This window comes from Euprymna scolopes, chromosome 43 (assembly GCF_053919585.1).
Source record: "Euprymna scolopes isolate OS-2025 chromosome 43, ASM5391958v1, whole genome shotgun sequence".
NCBI classification, from domain to species: domain Eukaryota; kingdom Metazoa; phylum Mollusca; class Cephalopoda; order Sepiida; family Sepiolidae; genus Euprymna; species Euprymna scolopes.
Window position 1 is genome coordinate 12623430 of NC_136524.1, and position 26627 is coordinate 12650056.

Genomic DNA, 26627 nt, shown 5'->3' on the forward strand with positions numbered 1-26627 from the left:
ACTATCTATGACAACACACCAAAAGAAATAAATAACCAAATTCTCCCTGATTCTCTCTCCTCTGATCTTGAGCATGTAGTACAATGGGGAAAGAGGTGGCCGGTTACTTTTAATGCATCCAAAACCAAACTTCTATCTTTACATCATCAACGCCTTGATTCCCATCTGGCATCAACTGAAATGAATGGCTCTCATTTTGGGGAGGCTTCATTTTTCGACAAGCTTCTGGGCTTGACCTTTACTCCTGATCTGAAATGGAACACGTACATCAAATCTGTTGCTAAGGTCGCTGGAAAAATGGTGGGATCCTTCTACCATTCCAGTAGATATCTCACTGCTGATGCAATTCTCTACCTGTATAAGAGCCAAGTACGTCCAATGATGGAGTACTGTTGCCACATTTGGACAGAAGCTGCTAGAAGCAACTTATCCTGCCTTGACAGAGTTCAAAATAGACTTCGTAGCTTAGTGGGGGAAGCCCTTTTCTCTTCCCTGCAACCTCTTTCCCACAGAAGAGACATAGCGAGCCTGTCTCTGCTTAATTGTTATTTTCATTGCAAGTGCTCATCTGAACTCCAATCTATGTTCTCCTCTTGCAAAACTTTCATGAAAAACACCTGTCTAGCTGAAACCATTGTCAATAATTTTCCACACTCTTTATCTGTGCCTAAACGTAGATTCCCTGAACAAAGCTTCTTTCTTAGAACTGCACACCTGTGGAACCTTCATCAACTTGTTTTCCAGCTGACTACAATTTGGTTGTCTTCAAGTCCAGATAAACAAATTCTTCATGAACTGTCCCATTAAATAATCCAATTTACCAAATTTCTACTACTAACGATTACTACGAAATTATCCCATTGACTACTGTACACTCAATAACCCTTATCCACGAGTGGCCTCCGGGCCTTATGAAAAAAAAAAAAGCTGTGATGTAACAAAGGTGATAACATTGATAAAATGTAATCTTTATGCAACTATTAAGAGAAAACCAACAAACCCACAATATTTTCATTAAATGAAAACATTTAAACAAAGAAATTCAGCAACATTTTTTCCTTAATCATAAATAGTAATTAAAAAATTAGTCTTTAACCTTAAAAAATACCAAGAAAGAAACTTTTTAATAAAACAAGGATGAAACTTTTAAAGCTGTGGCGACTTTTTTTTTTTTTTTGACTGTAACAAAGCTTAATAACAGCAACATCTAGTTTTTAACATTACAAAAAATGAAAATGTGATCATAGTTGTAGAGGAATTGTAATTTTTATTAAACGAAAACTGCAATTTATTATTTATGTTAAAAACTAGATGTTGGTGCTATTAATATTATAAGCTTTGTTCAGTAAAAAAAAATGTCTCCGCAGTTTTGTCCTGGTTTGATTAAAGATTTTCATTCTTGGTAATTTCTAAAGGTTAAAGACTAATTTCTTAAAAACCTTACCATAACATTGACTTTTTAATTAAAAAAAAAAAAAAAGTTGCCACACGTTCTTTTTTAAAGGTTTTCATCTAATGAAAATATCGTGCGTGCATTGGTTTTCTCTTAATAGTTCCATAAAGACTATATTTTGTTATCGACTTTGTTACGTTAAAAAAAAATTGTCACAGCTTTCTTTTTTTATGTTTTGATTTAAGAAAGGAATCACGTCCTAAATTATGTGATGAAAAAAATGAATCTCTTAGTGAACGAGAGTTGTCTCCCTCTGCACAATGACAAATTTTAAAACAGCTCCGTTTTCCCAGCATTCTTTTTTAGCTGCCTTAATTACCCTACAAGTTTTAACTCTGTTTAACTTCAATCAAATTTGAAGTTATGGGTTATTTTGGGAATTTCATTAAAGCCGTTTTTTGCAATTTGACAGTTTCCCGACATTTGTCATCAAACCAAGGTCTGCTGAGCATATTAGGTGCTGAAGTTTTAGGGATGCATTCGTTTGCTATTTTGATTAGTGATTCTGTGGTAACATAAGCTTAGGTTGGGTGGTTTCCCCTAGTTAGGTTGAAGCGTGTAGGTGCACCATCACTAAGGAAGCATATATCATTTTCGTTAATAAAATCTTCCAACATTTTGTTCTTTTTATTAGTGTTTTACATCATCATAGGATGTTGTGACTATTGAAGTTCTCTAATAAGATAAAAGGTTTAAGTAATTGGTTGATCAGTTTTTTCAATTCATTTTTATCCATGTCATCATTTGGTGGGATATACAAAGAACATATCAACATTGTTTTATGTAGAGTGACGTTAATGGCAATTACTTGGATGTTGGTTATGTTTAGTAGGCTGTGGGATATATCTTTTCTGATTAGAATTATTACCCCCTGCCCACATTCCCCACAGAGGTTTTGCCTCCAGAGTTATGAGTGTAATTAAATATTTGGTAGTTCTTTATATTGATGTTATCTTCTTGTTTCAGGAAGGTTTCTTGAAGGCAAACTATTGTGGGGTGTTCTTGTGTTAGTAGCAGAACTAGTTCGTGCATATTTATTTTCAAACCGCAACAGTTCCATTAGATTATTTTTTGTCCCATTTTTAGATTTGTTTTTTTTTTTTTTTTTCTGTATTATCAGTTTCCATCATTTCTAATATTTGGAAACTATTTTGTGTGTCTATTGTTTGAGTTTCTTGTTTCCTGGAGTGTCTTTTTTATTGTTTTAGTACTGCTTTTATTAGTCTCTGCTAATTGTTTTGCATGCTTCTATGATATATTTGTTAAATGCTTCAGTTGTAGGCAGATTCTTATCTTTTTTGTTTTGGTTTATTATTTCTACTGTTTTATTTGAACCAAGGTATTTTTCCTTGAAAAAAATTTTTTTTTTGGGGGGGGGGGATTTTGGCTGTTCTTCATGGTTTAATGAGATTAGTTTATTTATTAGTTCTTTAAATTCATTGTATATTTCATTGTGTTGATGTGGTCTGCGTTTTTTGTTATTTCAGCATATGTTTCATCTTTTAAATATGTTTCAACTATTTTTCTAGTTTCTTTTATGTTTTACCTCTGTTATTTATTTAGGGAAAATATAAAGTACTTATTTTAAGTAAATGAAAATCCATAGTAGAATAAAAAAAAAAAGAAAAGAAATCCAGAAAAAGTTTTTTAAAATATAATTTTTTCATTGAAAAAAAAGGTAATTGAAGAAGCAGGTGAGTCATATTCTAATAATTGAAACATAACATCTCTTTCATTCCCCCCGCCCCTGTTTCCCTCTCCCTTCTTAACCCAGCTAATTCCTCTTTCTGGACATACACACAGAGTTGGCATAAGGAAAATAACTGAAAAAAAAAATCAGAGTTACTTCTCTCTACATGATAACATTTAAAGATGTGTTTACTTCTTGAAATGACCATTTGGCCCTCACAGAATGAATCCTTTTTCTAAATTTTATATATTTTTCTGGGGTTATCCCAATATAAAAAATACTAACTTTATAGAGGTTTGTTGAGTATTTCTCAAGTTTTAGCAATACATACAGGCGTTTGCCCTTTATATTATAGATATATCAACAAAGCAATATTATTAGAAACACACATAGACACACAATGTTATTACCAGAGAAGATAAACTCTAATGAAAATTAAGAATTTTTAAGCTAAAAATTTAAAAGAGTGTACTAATTTTAATCAATAAAATGTTTATATTACCTGATTAAAGGCCACAACATATCTGGTTGGTAGATATGTTTTAAATCAATCTGTAGTATCATATCAAGAAGATGTTGGCTAGAGTTATTCAACATGTAGACTATGAAATAACCCAAATCATTTCCTTTACTTTTTTCATATCTATAAAAAAGAAAAATGTATAAAAATCAGTATAAATTAAAAGGTCATGGTAGCTTGGTAGAAATGTTGCTGGTAAATAATTATATATTTGATAAGGATGTTTGTAATGAGTAAAAGATACTGAAAGGGTAAAAGCTGAACAAAAACAAATAATTGGAGACAGCTTATGCAATATTTTTCTTCAAAAATATATACACATTTCAGTAAATATTTTACTTAATGTTTATAAAATCCAAGATTGTTGAAAATTTTGATATTTCAGGGGAAACTCCCACCTTCTCAAAAAAATAAAATTTGTTCCATTTACAGACAATATATGCAATATTTTTCTTCAAAAACTTGTCTCTCTATTTTTCAGTAAAATTTTCACGTGTTCATATTGATGGAAAAAGTATATCAATATATACAATACATTACTATGAACAAACAGAAATTTTAATTTATAATTTTATTCTTAGTATCGCTCATAGTGAGGACTGAACCTCACTCTCCAGAAAACTATCACTCTGTTTTGTCATAAGTCCTCGCATTGTGAAAATAACATCCAAGATGAGAATAGTCAGGTAATACAAACAATACAGGTGTTATTACATAAATGTTGAAGACTGCAAGTGAGACACTGAGAATGATCACAGACTTGACAAATCAGACTCATCAACTTTGTAATTATATCTATACAGAGCTTCAATTGTACTGAGATCAAACTTTTGATTAAAAAACAATCTATATATATGAAAAATGAAATTGTGTGTGTGTACAGTTCCCTACCAAACTACTCTATCAATTTTCAGTCTATAGACTCAAAATTTGACATAAAGGGTATTGAAAATTTGGCTGCCAAGGGGTCAAAGTTCAAAAGATTTGACCTTTGTGGTCTCTAGCAAACTATTCAGTCTATTTTGGGTTAAACATTTGAAATTTTACATAGCGGGTATTCAGATATGCAGCAACCTTTTTAAGGAGTTTTTGGGCGAAAATTTGGCTACCAAGAGGTCAAATTTGAAAGAGTTGACCTTTGCAGACCCTACCAAACTCCTCTGCCAATTTTGGGTCTAAACATTTGAAATTTTAGATGTAGATTACTTGGACAGGAGTCAAACTTTTTAATATATATATATATATATATATATATATATATATATATATATATATATAATATACTTGGACATGAGTCAAACTTTTTAATATATATATATATATATATATATAATATATATATATATATATATATATATATATATATATACAGTACATAGGGCCCGAGCAAAGCCGGGCTGAATTGCTAGTGATATAATAAACTTAATAACTTTTCATTTATCTCTTTATTTCATGCAGTAGTTTTAAAGATCACAGTTTTTCCCTCATTGTAGATTGGTCTATGCTGTGTTCATTTTACTTTAAAATTTTGAATTTTTGGTATTGTGGATACAAGAGTTATGTCCCTTTATCAACAAACTACCCAATGTTATATGGAAAACATCAGATAGTTTTGCGATAAAGGGACATAACTCTAATCTCCATAATAATCTGATGCAATTTCAGAATAATGTATTTCAATTTTATTTTCAATATTAAAAAATATTTTAACGGTATTTTTATTAATTTAATAGTATTTATTTCCATTTTATTTTTAATATTTCAACACAAATGTTTACTTAACATAAAGAACATGATTTACAAGACATTTTCCATATTTTCAAGGATTTTACAAGGTAATAATAGAAATAAGGCCTTTTCAAGCCAAATTAAAAATTCAGGGTCTTTTCAAGTCTGCACAAACTCTGTGTGTGTGTGTGTGTGTGTGTGTGTGTGTGTGTGTGTGTGTGTGTGTGTGTGTGTGTGAGAAAGAGAGTTATTACCACACACACACTGGTAATATAGTAATTATTATACGAGCAACTAGACTCATGAAAAAGAATTTCAAAACCTAGATGGCAAATATACCCACTGAACCAAGCACAAGAGAGATTCAAACAATTGCACTTAAAGGAACGGTCAAAATCTTAAGATCTCTTCATATAAGATAGCAGGTGAATGTTTGGCATCCAGTAGGATGCCTCATCCCCAGCTTGAACAAACTAATAATAAAATTGAAAAATAAAAAAATAGAAATCGTCCAAGATGTTCACTTTACACTTCTCCAAACTTCATCCCCGGTTTTTAATTTCCACTTAGATCTTACTCCCAGTTAGAGATTGACTTGCTTGCTTTTTTTTTTTTTTTTCCAAATAAACTGGAAAGCAGTGGATGGTCTATTTAGAAAAAAGTTGGAAAGATCTTATTGAATAAATTTTTTATTTATTTAGTGTAAATGTCGTATTGTGGTGACCGAGTTGATTATAATTAAAAGTAGGATAGACTTTGTCACTAAAAACCAACAACACTCATTTTCCTTTTACTTTTGATGATCTTATGCCTAATTTGTTTTGAATGTAATTTTTAAAAATATTTTCTACAAATAAATAATTCAAAGTGTAGTATTTGTTCTCCAAATCTCAGCAACATCAAACATTTTATTAGTAATGAAACAATTGCACATTTATAAGGAAATATTACGATACAAGTTACAAATGTATATTACAGAATATTAAATTTATTAGAAACTGTTTAGAAAATAAATATGCAAAGTAGGAATACCTATCTTTTTTGTGGGTGTTTTTTGTATATATATATATATATATATATATATATATACTAGCTGTACTCTGCCACGCGTTGCTGTAGCTCAATTTGGTGTAATGGCAAAATCATCATATTAAGAACGCCATATTAAAAATGGCTTTTGGAATGAATACCACAGTTCTCCCCACGTTAAGACTTTTTTTTTTTGGTAATAAATTGTTAGTTGAAAGCACAGAATAGTTACCAAACACCATTCCCTCCCCATGATAAGAATGGCTAAAGAAAATAACGGTTTTCTTTGTATCTGTATGTCACCTAAAAATTTCTTTAATGAAGGAAAAGCATTCATATTTTTTTATAAAAATCAACTTCTTGTAAAAAAAAAAAAAAAAAAAAAAAAAAATGTATTTTCATTGTTAAAAGTTTTCTGGAAAAAAAAGAAAGCTTTAACCTAACAATTTATGGTAAAAAAAGCAAAACCCCAACAATCGACTGATGTATAATGTCACAATTTTTTTTTTTTTTTTTTTTTGGGCAGATTTGCCGTTTAGTTGTACAAATAGCCTACAACCCTGTTATCAAAAAAAGGGACACATTGGGTCGTCACCGGAATATATCAAGAAGTTTGTTTACGTATAATTTATTTTAGATTAACCACATTGTTTAACAAATAAAAGGATTAAATGTGTTTAATTTTATAATTTATTGTTGTTTTATAATTAAACATTTAAAACATTAAACAATACAAATAATACGTTGTTTAAAAAAACGAAAAAAACAAATGAAAAATGAAGTTTTAAAATGATTAAATGTGTTTTTTTTATAATGTAAAATTTTTATTTTATAATTTAAAATTTAAAACATTGAACAATACAAATAAGATTTTGGTTTGATTTTACATTTTATATTGTACTCGGATGCAATAATTCAATATGTAACTTCATCTTTCATTATAAAAATAAAACACATTTAATCATTTTAAAACTTCATCTTTCATTATTTCTCTTTTTTATTTGTTAAACAATGTTGTTAATTTTAATTAAATTTTAATCACAGGATTATATTTTCAATAATCACGTAAATATAAACAAACTTTCTGTTTACGATATATGTACACCGGTGTCGACTCAACGTGTCCCTTTTTTTGATAACAGGGTTGGAGGCTATTTGTACAACTAAATGGCAAATCTGCCTTTTTTTTTTTAATAATTTCACGCTATCTTATTGTTTAATAATAAATTGTTACCTGTAGCTGAAAGCACAGTATAGTTACAAAACACCCTCCCCTCGCCAATGTAAAAAATAAAAAAAGTTATTATTTTAGCATGATACGAAAAATGCATAATAAACTGTACTTTCACCTAACAATTTGTAGTTTTAGTAATAAAAATAAAATTTTGGGTACTTATATTTTTTGTTACTGTGCTGAAATAATAATGTTAATATTTTGAAAGGCATTCACAACATGGGAAGGATAGTAAAAATATAAAAATTAAAAAATATTGTGAAAGTTTAATCTAACAAAAAAAAAACTATGTAAAAATAGCGCAATATCAAAAATGCATAAGCACCAAAATGTGGTTTAATTTTACAGGAGATATTGTTCCCGGGTGTATACGATGGCAGATGGTAACCGTACTATGTTTACATATATTTCTTTTAATATCTAATAAATGTAAGGTGGAAGCACAAAATAGTTAGAAAACACCCTCACCTACTCCGTAAGAACGGTTTTCCAAATAATAACGATATATTTCAGCACAGCACCAAAACTACATAAGAACCGAAAATTTCATTTTTATTGGTCAATGTTTGTCATTCTCAATAAAATGAAAGACATGTAATCATTTCAAAACTTCATCTTGCAGTTTATTTTTTTAATTTGTTAAGCATATGATCACATTTTCAATAAGTACGTTATTATATTTTACCCATTTAAAGGTTGTAAAACATGTAAACAAACTTTTGCTCGATACAGATGACGACTTTTAAAAGTCCCTTTTAGTGATTACTTGGCGTGAGGATATATGTACAACTAAACGGCCAATCTGCCCCCAAAAACTTCGGTATTATTTTACTTTAAGGCCTGTCTTACGTTCGTATATAAGAAAATAATGCTTTGTAGATTTATTTCGGTAGCTGAAAACGAATCTGCAGACCGTTTCCGTTGCAAAAAAAAAAGTAGTTTTCATGATATGAAGAAATTACTTTTTCGAAAAGTGGGTGATCACTTTGTGATGTAAATGTAACTTGGAATGAGCACCCACTTTGTGGCCACGTGAGAGAGCGGCATTTTTGTGTTTATTTTTATTTGATTCCCTTTGCATGGTAATAACCCCTGGATTCTGGGACTATTTTCCATTTCACAGCCCTAACCATCGTTTAAACTACGTGCGAGCATAAACGAAGGCTGGTAAATATGCACTCGCATACCAAATGGCCTTATCAAAAAAACCTTATATGCAATAAACACGAAAGAAAATGCCCCCTCTCTCAGGTGGCCAGACAGTGAGTGCCCATGTTAAGTTAAATTTACATGGAAAAGTGATCCCCAAGTTTTCGGAAAAGTAAATTCCTCATATCGTGTAAAGTATTTTCTGCGACGGAAATGGTTTACAGTTTCGTTTTTAGCACACCCCCAATTTTTTTTTTTTTTTCACATGGGGTCACCACTTATCAAGGCCCGAAGGCCACTCAGGGATAAGGGTTATTGCGTGTACAGTAATCAATGAGATAGTATTGTAGTAATCATTAGTATTAGGGGTTTTGATAGTGTCTTAATTAAAGGGGCGGTTTGTCAGGAGTTTGTTTATGTTGGACTTGAAGACATCGAAGTTGTAGTTAGGTGGAAAACAGGCAAGCGGCAGAGAGTTCCACTGGCGTGCAGTTCTAAGAACGAAGCTTTGCTCATGGAATCTACGTTTGGATTTAGGCACAGATAAAGAGTGGGGAAAATTATTAACAGTAGTTTCAGTCAGACGGGTGTTTCTTGTGAAAGATTGGCGGCGGGGGGGGGGGAGGATTGGAGTTCAGACGAGCACCTGCCATGGAAATAACGATAAAATAAAGACAGGCTCGCAACGTCTCTCCTGTGGGAGAGAGGTTGCAGGGAAGAGAAAATGGCATCCCCCACTAAACCACGAAGTCTATTTTGTACTCTGTCAAGGCAGGATAGGCTATTTTTAGCAGCGCCTGCCCAGATGTGGCAACAGTACTCCATCATTGGACGTACTTGGCTTTTATACAGATAGAGAATTGCATCAGTTGTGAGATATCTTCTGGAGCGGTAGAAGGATTTCACCATTTTCCCAGCATCCCTGGCAACAGATTTGATGTACATGTTCCATTTAAGATCAGGAGTAAAGGCCAAACCCAGAAGCTTGTCAAAACATGGAGCCTCCCCAAGACGAGAGCCATCCATTTCAATTGATGCCAAATGGGGATAAGAGCGTTGATGATGTAAAGATAGAAGCTTGGTTTTGGATGAATTAAAAGTGACCAGCCACCTCTTCCCCCATTGTACCACGTGCTCAAGATCACAGGAGAGAGAATCAGAGAGAAGTTTGTCATTTACGACCTTTGATGTGTTGCCATAGATGGTCGTGTCATCAGCATAGATGTCAACGAATGATTTAAGTATGTGTTTTGGGAGATCATTAATGTAGATCAGGAAGAGAGTTGGGCCCAGGATGGACCACTGAGGGATTCCAACATTAATACTGTGGGCCTCTGATTTCTGCCCATCAACCACTACTCTTATAAACCTATCAGAGAGAAATGATTTAATGATTGAGAAAACATTTCCAGTAATACCGTAGCTGGAAATCTTGTGAAGTAGGCCCTTATGCCATACCTTATCAAAGGCCTTTGATATGTCAAGAGCAATTGCCCTGGAAAGGAAACCTTTGTCAAGAGATTCACTAATCCTATGTGATATAATCATTAGCACATCTGCTGTAGATCTTGCAGAGCGGAAACCATATTGCATGTCACTAAGAAGGTTGTTTCTGTTGAGGTGGTTGACTACTTCTTTATTTAATATGGATTCCAACAACTTATGACACAGAGGAGACTTATTGGTCTGTACTGAGAAGGAGATGACTTTTCACCTGAATTCTTAAATACAGGGCATACTGATGAGGTTTTCCAGGGTGTTGGAAAGCACTTCTCCTTAAGGCAACGCTTAAACAGTTTTGTAAGTATGGGGGCAAGTTCTGGTTGGAGCTTTTTCAGCACTATAACTGGAATGCTGTCAGGGCCAGTTGCTTTACTGGAATCAAGGTTCTTGATTAGCTTGGCGACCTCACGCACAGATATTTGTATGTTGCATAGAGTGTTGTCTGTTATAGGAGGAAATACAGGGAGTTGATGGTTATTGTCGCATAGGGTAGAATTAGCTGCAAAGTTCTTGGCAAATAGTCTGGCCTTGTCTGATGCTGACGAGATGACCTCAGGTCCATTGATGATAGTTGGGATAGAACGCACGCTTCTGTTCAAGATCCTGTTTGCTATTTGCCAAAACTGGTGGGAACCAAGCTGCTGCTCAGCTACTTTGGATTTAACAGACTGAGCATATAGCTCTCTTGCATTTTTTATTACTCTTTTACAGTGGTTGCTGGCAGTCCTGAAAGCAGCTTTAGTCTCAGTACATCTATTACGTTGGTAGCTATGGAAAAAGCGATTTCTATGTGCGATGGCAGCAGCACATTCAGGGGAGAACCATGGCTGGCTGTTAGGTTTTTGTTGGAATTTTTTAGATGGTATGAATCGATCTATGCCTACAATTAACCATTCGGTCAGGTCTGATACTATAGAGGACACATCCTTTTTAAACATGGAATGCAGAGGTAGGTCAGATATGAATGTACGGAAGCTGTCCCAGTCAGCCGTAGAGTATCGATATACAGTACGGTGGAGAGGTACGCCTGAAGACTTATAACATTTCATTTTTATCTTAACTGTTACAATGGAGTGGTCAGAGGATCCCAGAGGAGATAGAACGGAACATGAACACAGCTCAGGGGTTTATCGGGCACACGGGTGGGTTCATGAACAATCTGAGTGAGGTCATAGGCAATGGCAAAATCATGACAGAACCTCCCCTCATCATCTGTCTTATTTGAGTGAGTCAGACATAGCACGTTATGGACATTGGTTGTGTTTCAACCTCTTGAAGGTTGGAACGTAGACCCCTGATGTTGGAGAAGGAGATTTGGTAGTAGGGGTCTACGTTGGAGGATGGCGTTCTAGGTTTATTTGTGTTTCTTTTTTGGAGATTTGTCATGATTGTTGAGGTTTTGGGGTTTGTGGAGCAGGTCGGTAGACTTGGTTGGAGCAGGACAGAGAGGGGAAAATAAGAGAAAAAAGACAAGAAAATTTTTTTTTTTTTGTGGCACATGATAAGGTAAAGCCGTAACAATTACCCACTAGTATGGCATCGAGAGACCCTACCAGAAGCTACTGCATGGTCCAGAATCCATTCACCAAATGGCAATACAGCAGCCCCAGTACTTTGCACCTACTGATAGGACAGCCTCCTTAGTGGTTAATCCAAGGTTCGGGTCCCTGACTATCAGGCGGGTAACGTCAGCCCAGATGAAACGTTTACCTCCAGCACCATTACTAGTGACAGGACCACAAGGATAGACATAGAAACAGAAATTTTCCAATATCTCACGCTACTCTTTACAAAGTACTACCAACCTAGAAAGCAACTTTTTCTTCACCTTTTGTCAGAAAAATCATTCATTGGAAATGAGGAGTGAAGGACAAAAAAGGAGAAGCGAGAGTTACTGGAGCTGCCGATAACACATCCACATGCATTATCTACTCTTCATTGAAAAAAATAAATAAATAAAATAAAATAAAAGGTGAGAAGGACTTATTAATATTTTCTTCGTATAAGTCCGTTGCCCCAGTCACGGCTTAGGATAGTACTTGAAGATAGTCTCCCCTCTCATGTTAATGCATGGATACTTTTTACCTTTATCTAAGTCGAGCTGGGATGTTAAACCGTTCCAGCTCCACCCCATAATAAATATGCTATAATGGAACTTTTATCAAATTGAAAAAGTCTGGTTAAGTCTCGTTTAGGACAGCTAGAAGAACCTTTAGTTAAGAGAAGACAAAAAAAAAAGCCACATGTTTTTGAGTTTAGATAATATGCAAATATAATTTGGGAAATGTTCCATTTCATGGGAGACTTTTTTTTTTTTTCGTTTTAAATATAAGAAAAAGTATTGGTTAATAATAGTATTTTTGACAAAAAGGATTTAGGAGAAAGATAAGAAAACAAGACAAATATTCGGAATCAAAGTCAAACCTGTGCTAAGGAAAAAGAGAAAAAATAAAAAATAAAAAACTAAACATGTTAGTGTTTTTACATTAGTAGGCTGCAAAAGTTACGAACAGAAAAGTTTCTTAGCTTTCGGGACCATACGGGCCTTCGGGGTGAGAAAAGTTTGTAAACAGATATTGAAATATTGTAAATCGGAAGTCATCAACTCATGGTGCATGGGTAAAAATAGTTCTGCATTTACTGAAAATATTTTTATTTTATTTAATAATAATTTCTCTGTTACTATTTTAACAATTTTTTTTTTAAAAAAGTGTATTATAGTCAGAATCATTATGTTTTGTCATTTCAAAATGGTAAACTGGAAGTATATTCGCTAATCGGCTCGGATAAAATCGGAAATTTTCCCCAACGAATAAAAGTTTTTTTTTTTAATAAGGTAATATTTACTTTTTAATATTTTAAAACACAGTTAGATGATAAAGATTCACTGTTATAAAATTTCACAGAAAACGAGATTGTAAATTTCTAGTTTATCGATTTTGAATAAATCAGACGTTCCATTTTTATATATAGATGCACACTATTACAAAATGTTATATTGTATCATAGAATTGATTAAGCATGACATGTTATGATGTTAATAAAGTTAGGATAGTTGGAAAAACTTTCACATTTATTTAGATTAGATTTTTTAGCAATAAAAATGTATTACTTACATATTTGTAAAATATTGTACATAAAGGCAGCACAATGCAGTTAAATAATCGTAAAAATCGGATATCTCTTCATCAGAAACCTACATAACAAAAGATATATATATATATATATATAATTAAAAAAAAACTATGAATAAAAAATAATGAAAATGCCATTAAGAATGATTAGTAGCTATTGATATACTAGAAGTCTTAATCTTTGTGTAAATATATATATATATATATTTTTTTCATGCATCCACATAAAATTCTATGAGATATATTGTATGTATTGATTTTCAGTATTTACTTTGAAAGAGCTAGCTAGTGATTATGAATACATATTATTGCTTCCCATGAGACCATAATATTGAAATTAAATACAAGCAACATGACACCAATAGCAAATTTAAAATATATATATATATATATATATATATATATATATATATATATATATATATATAATTTAGTATACACCACCCTATAATTATATGATAAAAAATAAACCTGGTAACAAATTCCTAAATCTCATTAAAAAAGCAATCCTTTGTACAAAATTATTAACAAAACTAACCTAAAACTGTCCTACAGTTGCTATGAAACACAGAAAATGATAATTAAAGCACACTAAATGGAGGCAGTGAAGAAAAAATAACCAAATATGCAAAACAAAAAAAGTGACTAATACAGGAACAATAAATATAACACTAAGAAGAACAAAAACATAACCACTAGAAATAGTAAAAACCTCAAAACATTCAAACAAAAGAAAGAGAAAAGAAAAGTTTTAACTGCAGAACTCATGTACTTCATTTACTACAAAATAAATGCCTGATTACAAGCATTGTTTATTAAAGCACAAATTCTCCAAAAAACTTGAACAACTATGTTGAAAAAAAACTTGAACAACAAGTACTTACTATGTAGATGTGACCTCCTTAGATGTTAAAACTAGATATTGTGCTCATAAAAGCACATTCAATAATAAAAACTTCAGAATAAAAACAGCACGAGCAAATCATTACTGAAAGTTCAGAGAAAGTGGGTGCTCACCAGCAGTAAACTACATGTAGAAATTTAAGTGATATGTCTGAATGAGAAGTTTGAAATTCTAAACTTTAAAGATCCAAAAACCTATTAAACTATAGAAGCAAAAAAGTGAATAATTGTATCCACAGAATAAATTTTAAGGATAACAATACAAACAAAAATAGCATTATTAAATAAAAGAAATAAAGTAATCCAACACCTAAAATAAAAAATACTCTAAATGAGGTCATTAATTCAACACATTCACAAAAAAGAATATGTCACCCCTATACAAAACAGAGCAAAGGAAGATGAAGTAAGTAAGCTGAATCTTTGTCTGAAAGAAACCCTGCCATTGGCTAATGGAAACATAATTCCATAGGCAAGAATAACAATGAATCTGATTTGTAGAAAAAAAGTTTAGAGATTTTTAATATACTCCACTTTTTCTTAAAATAAATAGGAAAAACAAAATGCAGAATATTTTTTTTATTAGAAAAGTTTTTATTGTCAATCTGCTTGCAAGTTCAATATCATGCACAGTTAACTGAAATTGGGGGGAAAAAAGTGTCCACACAAGTCACTTTCATACAAGCTTTATTTTTGGATGCCTGAAATCCATTTGATCCACTTAAAAAAACCATACTATTTAATTTATCATATAAAAAATTATATTTAATCTACCATATAAAAAACATATTTAATCTACCATATAAAAAACATACTATTTAATCTACCATATAAAAAACATACTATTTAATCTACAATATAAAAAACATACTATTTAATCTACAATATAAAAACACATACTATTTAATCTACCATAAAACATACTTTTTAATATATAATATACAAATACTATTTAACTTATCATATAAAAAATATTATTTAACTTATATAAAACATACTATTTAATTTATCATATAAAAATACGATTTAACTAATCATATAAAAATACGATTTAACTAATCATATAAAAATACAATTTAAATAATCATATAAAAATACGATTTAACTAATCATATAAAAATACTATTTAATCTATCATATAAAAATACTATTTAATCTACCATATAAAAATACTATTTAATCTATCATATAAAAATACTATTTAATTGATCATATAAAAATACAATTTAACTAATCATATAAAAATACTATTTAATTTATCATATAAAAATACTATTTAATTAATCATATAAAAATACTATTTAACTAATCATATAAAAATACTATTTAATTTATCATATAAAAATACTATTTAATTTATCATATTAAAATACTATTTAATTTATCATAAAAATACTATTTAATTTATCATAAAAATACTATTTAATTTATCATATAAAAATACTATTTAATCTATCATATAAAAATACTAGCATAATATTTAATAATTTTAATCGAATAACCAATAAGAAGCCGTGGACAATGAGGAACAACCATGAAAAATGCCAAACAAAAGGAACTCAAACTGGACGGCCGTCGCCCAGGATAAAAAGGGCCCTTCAACCTGTTTATGCACCAGGCAGGAAGAGGAAAGAAATGGTGTGAACCTTCTTGCCTCAAAAGGTGGTACTCCAATCACCCAGAGGTCACAAAGACAGCAACCAGTCCATGATCAAGATGGACCAAGTGTCCTTCCTCCAGCCTGCTTGACAGATCCCAAAAGAAACAGTAGGGGGATTAAAACCCAGCCATGGTCTGTCGAGCAAAAGAAGATCCTTCTGCACTGCTACCACTACTCAAAGTTTGAGAAATGGGGACGCAGCTCAGAAAAGATACTAATCGAGGCTATAAGAACATCAAACCTCTCAGCAGAGAAAAAGCACACACCTTTACACAACCTGCGATCCCTCATCTCACAGATGGGAAGATATATCCCACAAGAGGACGTATATACCATTAGATGTGAGGCTCTGAAGACTGCAGAAAAAGACTACTAGAAAGTAGAGGATGAGGAAACAAAACTTTGACAGGAGGTGGTATGGGAAAGGGAAGCGAGGTGGACAGTCATATGGGCAACGGATTATGCTAAACGAAAGCATAAAAGACAAAAAGAAAGACCAGCAACCTGGAGAGGGATCTTTTTTCATTTTTATCCTGGAAAAGCAAGCATCCCTCCAGGGAAAATTGCATCACAACGATATAACAGCCTGAAATTGTTCACTACAAGAGAACTAGACTACATGTCTTCAAAAATAACAGCTCTTTCGGTGAACAACAGATGTCCCCTGGAAAACCCAATAAAAATTCCCACAATAGACTTACTCCAACAACAACCACCAACTTTACCATCAGAACCCATCCAAATATCCCAGCACATGCCCAGCTCTCCTGGAACTCCTGCACCACTGGAGTCTCTGCATGACATGACACCTGCCTTCACAAACTCTCTGCTGGAAACCCCACAAACACCAACACAGGAATCTACATCACCTACCAGGATACCACCACCTGCATCACCGCCACAATCACATAGCACCCACCACTATCATTTGTACTCCCAGAAGCAGATGATGAACAGTTAGCTTTGGAGGAGGAGCTCAGCAACACAATTGAGGAGATGAGGTGTATGAGAATGAAGAACAGACAACGTTTGTCCAAGATCCAAGCAGCTGGAAGAGCAAAGACTGTTATAGCCAAAGTTAACATCGCTCTCAAGAGGCTAATTCCAACAACAGTAATGCTCACAGAACTCAACCATATCACATATGCAGCTGGCCTCTATATTGACAGAAAAATTAACCTTCGAACATTCAATCACAATCATCGAATAGGGCACAGAGTTTCTTGACAAACACCTCACTGGAAGACCAAGCTGCAAAAACAACTGAACCTCTGCAGGAAAGAACTAAGCCAAATAAAACAGTTCCTTGCAAATCCCTCGGTACAGGGTCGACTTAAGACCACCATCAAAAAACTCTGTACCAAATACCACCATGAGAAAATTGAGGGATTACATAATACAGCAAGGGAGTTGGAAGGAAAAATACCAGCACTTTCCCAGAGAATTAAAAACCAGGAGAACAAGATCAACTCCCAGATTCAAAATAGGCAGTTTAAAACAAACCAAAGGACTTTTTACAGGCAGCTGATAAGGGACACCATTACTGTAGATAGTCCACTTGCAGAGGAAGCCCTGGAAAACTACTGGAGACCTCTATTTGAAACAGAAGGCAAATATAATCAAGAGGCCCAGTGGATTGAAGATATTATTAGGCTCAATGAAACCAAGCCTCAGATGCCAGAACCAGTCATAACTCCTGGTATGATAACAAGAAAACTGGCACAATTATCCAACCACAAAGCACCTGACAATGTCCAAAACTTTTGGCTGAAGCAATTGACTGCACTCCACCCCCACTACAGTGATTGCTTCAGCAGGATGCTAAGAGATGAAGAAGCAACACCACCCTGGCTGACAGAGGGGGACACCAGCCTCATACCCAAGACCAAGGAGACACAACGGCCAAATAAATACAGGCCAATATGCTGCCTTACAACTACCTACAAGCTTTTCACTGGGCTGATAGCCGATGGTATATATGACCATCTATCTTCTGGGACCTACCTTGAAAAAGAGCAGACAGGGTGCAGAAGAAAATGCCTCGGTACCAAAGACCAGCTATTAATCAACAAGACCGTCCTAGAAGACTGTAGGAAGAGACACAAAAACCTGAGCATGGCATGGATTGATTACCAGAAGGCATTTGACAGCGTGCCACACTCATGGCTACTTCGGTGCCTTGAGTTATACAAAGTCCACCCGGTAATTAGACAAACAATGGCTGCTCACCTTCAGATGTGGAAAACTACAATATCATTAAATCACAATGGAGGAAAAACCATCATCCCTGAAGTAAAAATCAAAAGGGGAATATTTCAAGGTGATAGCTTATCTCCTTTACTCTTCTGTATGGCAATAGACCCACTAAGCATGCTCCTGAATAAAAATCCGAGCGCCTACAATTTGAGTCAGAGACGCTATCGAGATCCAAGCAAGAGAATAAACCATCTGCTCTTCATGGATGATCTTAAGCTGTATGCTAGCTCTGACACCGATCTGCACCACCTTCTGCAGGTAGTACACACATTCTCCAGTGACATCAGAATGAAGTTTGGCCTGAATAAATGTGCCAAATGTACACTCAGAGCTGGGAAGAAGACCCACGCAGAAAATATGCAGCTTAATGAAAACATCGACATCAGGGATCTAGAAGAGCATGAGCCTTACTAGTACCTTGGCATTGAGGAAAACGAGAACATACAACATGCCAAGATGAGGGAGAAGATTAGTAAAGAATATGTACGCCAGGTGAGGAAAATATGCAAAACCCAGCTCACCAATAAAAATAAAATTACTGCCATAAACCAGCTTGCTATGCCAGTAATAACATACAGCTTTGGTATCATTGACTGGCCACAAAAATACATCAATCGGCTAGATGTAAAGACACGGAAGCTACTAACGCTTCATAAAATAATATATAGAAATCAGTGTCTACCAAGGCTGTATTTGCCCAGGGGAGAAGGAGGTCTGGGACTCTCAGAGATTAATCATCAACATAGGGCAACTATTGTGAGCACCGGTCAGTATCTGAGAAGCTCCCAGAATGACACCCTCTCAATAGTATATGAACATCAAGAAACAAGAGCCAGCAGAACAACATCAGTCACCCAGCTGGCCAAGCATTTTGGTCAGAGTTGTCTCTCAGATGAGGATGAAACACCAAACAAGTGTGCCACAGAAATAGCAAGAAAGAGCCGGCAGAAATATACCGAGACCTTTCAACAGATGAACCTTAAAGAATGGGAACAACATCAGCATGCCAAGTATTTTCTGGGGGAACTCTCTCAGGAATACATAGATAAAGAAGGTTCTTTGGACTGGCTCAAAAGAGGATCCCTCCACCACGATCAGGAAAGGGTCATAATGGCTGCCCAAGACCAGGGATTGATGACCAATGTATTCAAGAAGATGGCAGGTATCAGTAATGACAATAAATGCAGGTTCTGCCATACAGAATTGGAAAGTGTTGGTCATCTGATATCAAGTTGCAAAGTTCTTCTAGAGGACGGCTACTATACAGCGAGACATGATGGAGTATGCAAGTACCTCCACTAGACCATCTGTAAAAAATTAAACATCCAGTGTAGCAGCAAGTCCTGGGAACATCAACCTGAAAGAACAGTTGGAAATGACTTATATACCATACATTACGACCATGTAATCCCTACAGCCACCTACCTTGAAAATACTGCTGTCAAACCTGACATAGTTATATGGAATAAGTCAGAGAGAGTTGCAACCTTGATTGAAGTGAGTGTTCCTAATGATGGAGGTCTTAACAGAGCTGAAAGAGAGAAACAGACCAAATACCAAGGTCTCATGTATGATATGAAAAGAAACTGGAATCTAAAGGAGATATCAATCATACCAGTTATCATGTGCTACAGGGCTTATGAAGAAGAACCTGAAGTCCTACCTAACTAATATTCCTGGTGAACCAAGTGCAAAAGAGATTCAGACAATTGCACTTAAGGGAACAGCGAGGATACTAAAAAGAGCTCTCGGTTGGTTTCAATAAAAAAGTGGGGCAATGTTGGCAGCTGGTTTGGCTGCCCCATACCCAGCATTACAATCTTCAAAGGAAGAAAAAAAAAAAATTTAATATTCATTTAATCTACCATATAAAAAACATACTATTTAATTAATCATATAAAAACATACTATTTAATTAATCATATAAAAACATACTATTTAATTAATCATATAAAAACATACTATTTAATCAATCAAAAAACTATACTATTTAATCTATGATATAAAAATGCATACTATTTAATATTTATTTAATCTACCATATAAAAAACAGACTATTTAATCAATCATATAAAAAAAGACTATTTAATCAATCATATAAAAAAAGACTATTTAATCTACCATATAAAAAACATACTATTTAATCTACCATATAAAAAACATACTATTTAATCTACCATATAAAAAACATACTATTTAATCTACCATATAAAAAACATACTATTTAATCTACCATATAAAAAACATACTATTTAATCTATCATATAAAAAACATACTATTTAATCTACCATATAGAAAACATACTATTTAATCTATAATATAAAAATACTATTTAATTCATCATATAAAAGTACTATTTAACTAATCATATAATACTATTTAATTTATCATATATAATACTATTTAATTTATCATATAAAAATACTATTTAATTTATCATATAAAATACTATTTAATTTATCATATAAAAATACTATTTAATTGATCATATAAAAATACTATTTAATTCATCGTATAAAAAATACTATTTAATTGATCATATACAAAATACTATTTAATTCATCGTATAAAAAATACTATTTAATTCATCATATAAAAATACTATTTAATTTATCATATAAAATACTATTTATCATATAAAAATACAATTTAATTTATCATATAAAAAATACTATTTGATTTATCATATAAAAATACTATTTGATTTATCATATAAAAATACTATTTGATTTATCATATAAAAATACTATTTGATTTATCATATAAAAATACTATTTGATTTATCATATAAAAATACTATTTAATTTATCATATAAAAATACTATTTGATTTATCATATAAAAATACTATTTGATTTCTCATATAAAAATACTATTTGATTTCTCATATAAAAATACTATTTGATTTCTCATATAAAAATACTATTTCTCATATAAAAATACTATTTATCATATAAAAATACTATTTAATCTATCATATAAAAAAACATACTATGCAGTTGTCTGTGAGCTTGTATGTTCAGCTAAAAGTTCAAAACCACGAGACAAAGACCTATGAAATAGATATTACCTTGACCGAATGTACAATATCTAAAATTTAGAAAAATATTCATTCTTTCAGAGTCAACTAGACAAGTTTTTGTTGGGGGGAGAGGCTGTTTTTACTGGAATTTTTAAGGCAATTATTTAGTAATTTTTTGTTGTGGTCTGGTTATGGGTCAAAATATTAAGGTGAAAGAGTCCTAGTGTTCACTACGAGCAGTTAAACTGCATGTGTGCTCTTCAATGGGGAGCAGAAATATCTGGCTTACATAGGGCCAGACTGGTCCATATTATGAATATATGGATGTACAACTACCCCAGAACCTCCTCCCCCTCCCAAAGATTTATTACCCTGAAATTTAATTTTTCTTTTTCGGGTTTACCTCCAAGGGGTCCATCAGTTTCCTTTTGCTGCTGGAACGACATATTTCAGTTCTAGTTTGAGCAAGTTCCATGTCAAATGCATCATACAGTAGGTCCAAGGTCTCTTCTGGTGGAGTATCACTTGTTCAAACTGCATTTGCATATCTGGTTCAAATGTTTCTTACGTGTGGAATGTGGTCCTTCCACCATGTAGACCATACGGCTGATCCTGTTCTTGATTGCTCCTTGCTCCCAGAAAGTATTATTATCTTTGTGCATCTGGAAGAATTTTTTCTCTCCGGCAGATAATTTTTCTTGGGAACAGTTGTCTTTGTGGGTTTTGGCAATAATTTGTCAAAGGTTGGCCATATTTTTCTTGCGAACATCACTTCCACTAGAGACATTTGGGATGGTGTATTCTCATTAAGCATTATACGGTTCGCCTGGAGAAATTGTTGCAATGCTTTTTTGGATGGAGTGTCCTTTGCCTTCTTCAAGGTGTCTTTCAGCTTGTCTGTTTGACCTAAGGTGGTAAGTCAGAGTTGTGATGTGATCCACTTGGAAGTCCTTCATGAACTTTTTAAAATCCCCGGATGTAAACTGAGTGCTGTTATCTGACACTAAACAGTCGATCACTCCAAACTGTGCAAATAACTCATGAAGAGTTTTTATAGTGAAGTCCGTAGTTGGGCTTTTGCACCTAAAGACTTCAGGCCACTTAGAGAAACTGTTCACTACTTTGAGGTGGTACTATCCATCAAGTGGTCCTCCATAGTCCACGTGTATCCGTGACCATGAGTAGTCAGCTTTGGACCATGGGCTAAATTAAATTGGTGGCACTTTAGCAGCTAGTGCACATCTTCTGCATGTTTTCACCTTTTCTTCAATATCTTTGCCCATGTTTTTCCAGTATACGCATGAATGCATTAGACTTTTCATTCTGGTGGCGCTAGGGTGTTCCATGTGAAAATCCTTTAAGATTTTCTTTTGAAGGGTTGCTGGAACAACTACTCTCTCCCTATATAATGATATCTGGTTACATGTTGAGGAAACCTCTGCTACTTGTTCATCAGTTTTCCCTTAGTTTCTCTTTTTCGGCTTCTTTCCTTATATCATCCAGAGTAAACGAATGTTCTTTCACAGTGTTGCATAGGATCAAACTATAATTTCTCTCATCATAGTGGTTCAATCACCAAATGAAGTCATTCACCATTCCTTGGTATTAATCGGGATAGCCCGTCTGTGTGTTTTAAATTTTTTGACGGTAGACGTATGAATGCATTAAACTTTTCATTCTAGTGGTGCCAGGGTTTCCTGTGTGAAAACCCTTCAAGATTTTCTTTTGGAGGGTCGCTAGAACAACTACTCTCTCCCTATAATAATACTTGGTCACTTGTTCATCAGTCTGCAGTTTTTCCTTGGTTTCTCTTATAAAATCATTGCTTTCGGCTTCTTTCCTTATATCCTTCAGAGTAACTGGAAGTTCTTTCACAGTGTTGCATAGGATCTCTCTCTGATCATAGTTATGTGATCACTGAGTCTTCAAGTGGTTCACCATTCCTTGGTATTAACCGGGATAGCTTGTCTACGTGCCCTAATTTCTTTGACGGAAGGAACTCCATATCAAAGTTGTAACTTAATAGAATTGTTCCCCCATTTGAAAAACTTGATTTCTATGTTGCTTTATAGATTCACTTTTCATTAGAATATCGTCAAGGTATCTGATGAAAAAAATCAGGGCTGCACAATAGTGTCGATTATCTGTTGAAAAATAGCTCGTGTGACTTTGATCCTGAAAGCTAATCTATTGAATTTAAGTAATCTCTTGTGAGTTGTAATGCACAAAAGTTTTGAGCTTTCTTTTTCTGGAGGTGCGCTTTGCTCAGATTTATTTTTCAGAATATTTTCCCTACATTTAGTTTCATAAAGAATTCCTCAGGGCTGAGTAGTGGGTAATGATGATCCTTAAGTATGACATTCAACCCGGTCAAGAAGTCTGCACAGACTGATATCGTTTGATTTTTTCTTTACATACACAGTGGGGGACAGCCCACTCACTGTAGTTGACTGGGGTCAAAATCCCTGCTTTGACAAGTCTGTCTAATTCTATGTCAATCTTTTTGTATAGAGGCAAACGATATGTGGCATTTCTTTATGAAGACTGGGGTGGCATTTTCTTGTAACTTGAACTTCGTCTCCATCTTTGTACAGCAGCCTAGTTTTTCAAAAAAAAAAAACAAAAACATTGTGGAATGACTCCTTCAGGTCTTTCTTTAGTTTTTCAGCTTTGGCTGTAATGTTGTCTACCTTTTGACAAAAATTGCTAATGGACGAGTCCCAGAGTTCAAATTTTTGTATCCAATCTGTCTTTTTTTTTGTCGTTGAAAACACTTTATGGAGCCACCATTTACTTTTTCAAAGATAGAAATACGAGTTTGTTGATCAGAAGTTGCTTATCTTCTTTCGAATCCTTATATCGCCTTGGTTATGGTCCAATATTAAGGTGACAGAGTCCTGGTATTCACTATTAGCGGTTAAACTGCATGTGTGCTCTTCACTCAAAAGCAGAAATTTCTGGCTTATATAGGACCAGATGGGTTCATATTATCAACTACCTCAGAACAAGTAATTAATTAGTTTTTATATAAAATGAATGAAAAGTAAACATGATATAACAAATGAAAAAGCTGTCAAGAGTGCCATGCCAGATTTAACCATTATTTAATTGGCCCATGTCTTTGCTGATCCTCCTCTTGATCTTTCTTGAATGAATTCTTCATATGATGTCTTTATACAGCTGGAGTCTGGTAGTCAGGAAACATTGAAACCATGTTAATTTTTTTTTTTTTTTTTGAATAATGGATCTGTTAATCAATCACATTATTAAAAAAAAGTCTTCATTTATCTTGAAAAATTACTCCACTGATTCTTGGATATTTAATTTCAACGACATTGAGCTTCCTCTCCATGTTCTGCCATTATAATTCATGTTTCACTTCTGTACATACAGCAATAAGAACTTTGAAGGCATTATAAAGTGTATATATATATATATATATATATATATAAGAAAAACCCTTACATTATAATTTTGTTTGTAGTGATAACTGATAGGACTCAATAACTGTTCAATAGAACTACACCAAATATGGCATGATGCTCCCTTAAGATGTTGGTTGTGTTATAAAGGAGGCTAAAAACACCTGTTCTACTTGGTTATCTTCTTTATAGCATATTATGAACAGAGTTAGCTCCCTTTTCATTTTTCTAAATTTGTTTTATATCAACTATTTTAAATTTTAAACATGACATTTTTCAGCATTTTGCATGTATAATTCAACTTATTTTAAGTTACCGTTTTAACGTTACGTTTTTTGTTTTTTTAACTAAAATTTAGTTTTAAATAAAAATAAGTTGCTTGGGAATAATACCAAAACTCATTTCACTGTAAATAATTTGGTCCATTACATTAGGATTCTTTCTTACACTCATGGTAGACATGAAATTTATCTAGTTTTCACATATTTGAGAAAATACATCAATTTTTTTTTTTTTTAATAAATAAAAGCTCCTTACATGTTTTAGATGCACAAATCTTGTTTTACATGCTATTAGCAGAGACTTCAACTGCAAAAAAATTTTTTTTCTGAAAAAAATCAAAAAATAAAATCAGAAAAAAAAAATCATGCTACAAACATTAGAATGAGAAAGAAAAAAGAAATTAATATTTTTCAAACTAAAATTAATCATTTTATTTATTTGTAAATTCCACAAAACATGCTACAAGCAATGATTGTACTTTCCAGAAAATAGGTGACAAAAGGGTAAATGAAGCAGCCTTTAGCTTTGGTGGGCAATCAGCTAGAGTTATTATCTTGATAATACCACTGGTCTTTATCACCTCACTGGGTTGGTGTCAGGATTTTGCCTCAGTCAAGAATATAACTTCCAAAAAAACATGTAAACAAACCAATATGCATCGCTACACAATTGATAACCCTCAAATATGCACAAATGTAATCAAACAGTAACTTGGTTGAAAAGAATATAATAAACTGAGCAGCAATTCATTCTTAACATCTCAAACATGAAAATATCTGCAACAAAGATACATCCAACAGAAGTGAAACTCCATATTCAATAAAGAATTTATAAAAAGAAAAGTAAAAAGGAAAAAGAAAGCCGAGAAACAGAAACTCATCAAACATGGGAATCCTGTGAAGGCCATTAAAGAGATAAAAAATTTTCATAAAAGACCAACTGTCAAGGTTATCTTGGGTGTCAAGATGAACACCAGTGGAATTAAATCTCAATTAGAAGCTATTCGCATTGACTACTTGACAAGAATAAAACCAACTGATGTATTTCCACTTTAAAAAAATCAGATGCATTTTCTAAGAGATTCCTTTGCACCTGTCCAGGAAATTCACACAAGTTTGGTAGGATGAAAGAGATTAGAGATAGAATCTCTCAGTTGTCGAATAAATCCTGGTGCTGAGCAACTTACCTAAATAATAAAAACAAAAGCAAATTAACTAAGAGCACTTATACAAAAATACAGACATCAAAGTTGATGTATACTTGTCCAAGTTCTTTTTCTAATAATACATATTTTCTTTTTCTACTAAAAGAGTAGTAGAGTTGACTTAATTTTATATTCCTATCAGGGGGTGAGAGTTTGCTGCTTCCCTTTGTGATGATTTATGTTAATTTTGCTGACTGCATTAGAAATCAAATTATTTCCATTTGTTTTTAAATAAACAAAATCTGATTTATTTATTTATTTATTTATTATAAAAAGAAAGATCTAGCTTGTTTACTATATTATTATCTTTAGCTGTGCCTAAATCATGTAGATTCCATGAACAAAGCTTCTTTCTTAGAACTGCACACCTGTGGAACTCTGCCACTTGCCTGTTTCCCCACCCGAATTCAACCTAGCTGTCTTTAAGTCCAACACAAA

General features: G+C 33.1%; 1 protein-coding gene across 7 annotated transcripts in view; it reads right to left on the minus strand.

Moving 5' to 3' along the window:
- The window catches only part of LOC145268193 (uncharacterized), a 175863-nt gene that overhangs the window by 61706 nt on the left and 87530 nt on the right, over positions 1-26627 (minus strand). For 5 of the 7 annotated variants that reach the window (XM_080123433.1, XM_080123432.1, XM_080123431.1 and 2 more), the window contains 3 exons: positions 25241-25310; positions 13423-13502; positions 3646-3786 (listed from right to left, as the gene is read on the minus strand). In XM_080123433.1, coding sequence (XP_079979559.1) covers positions 3646-3786; positions 13423-13502; positions 25241-25310 — 291 coding nt within the window. The remainder of the gene's footprint in view (positions 1-3645; positions 3787-13422; positions 13503-25240; positions 25311-26627) is intronic. The other 2 variants (XM_080123435.1, XM_080123437.1) reach the window with 2 other exon arrangements.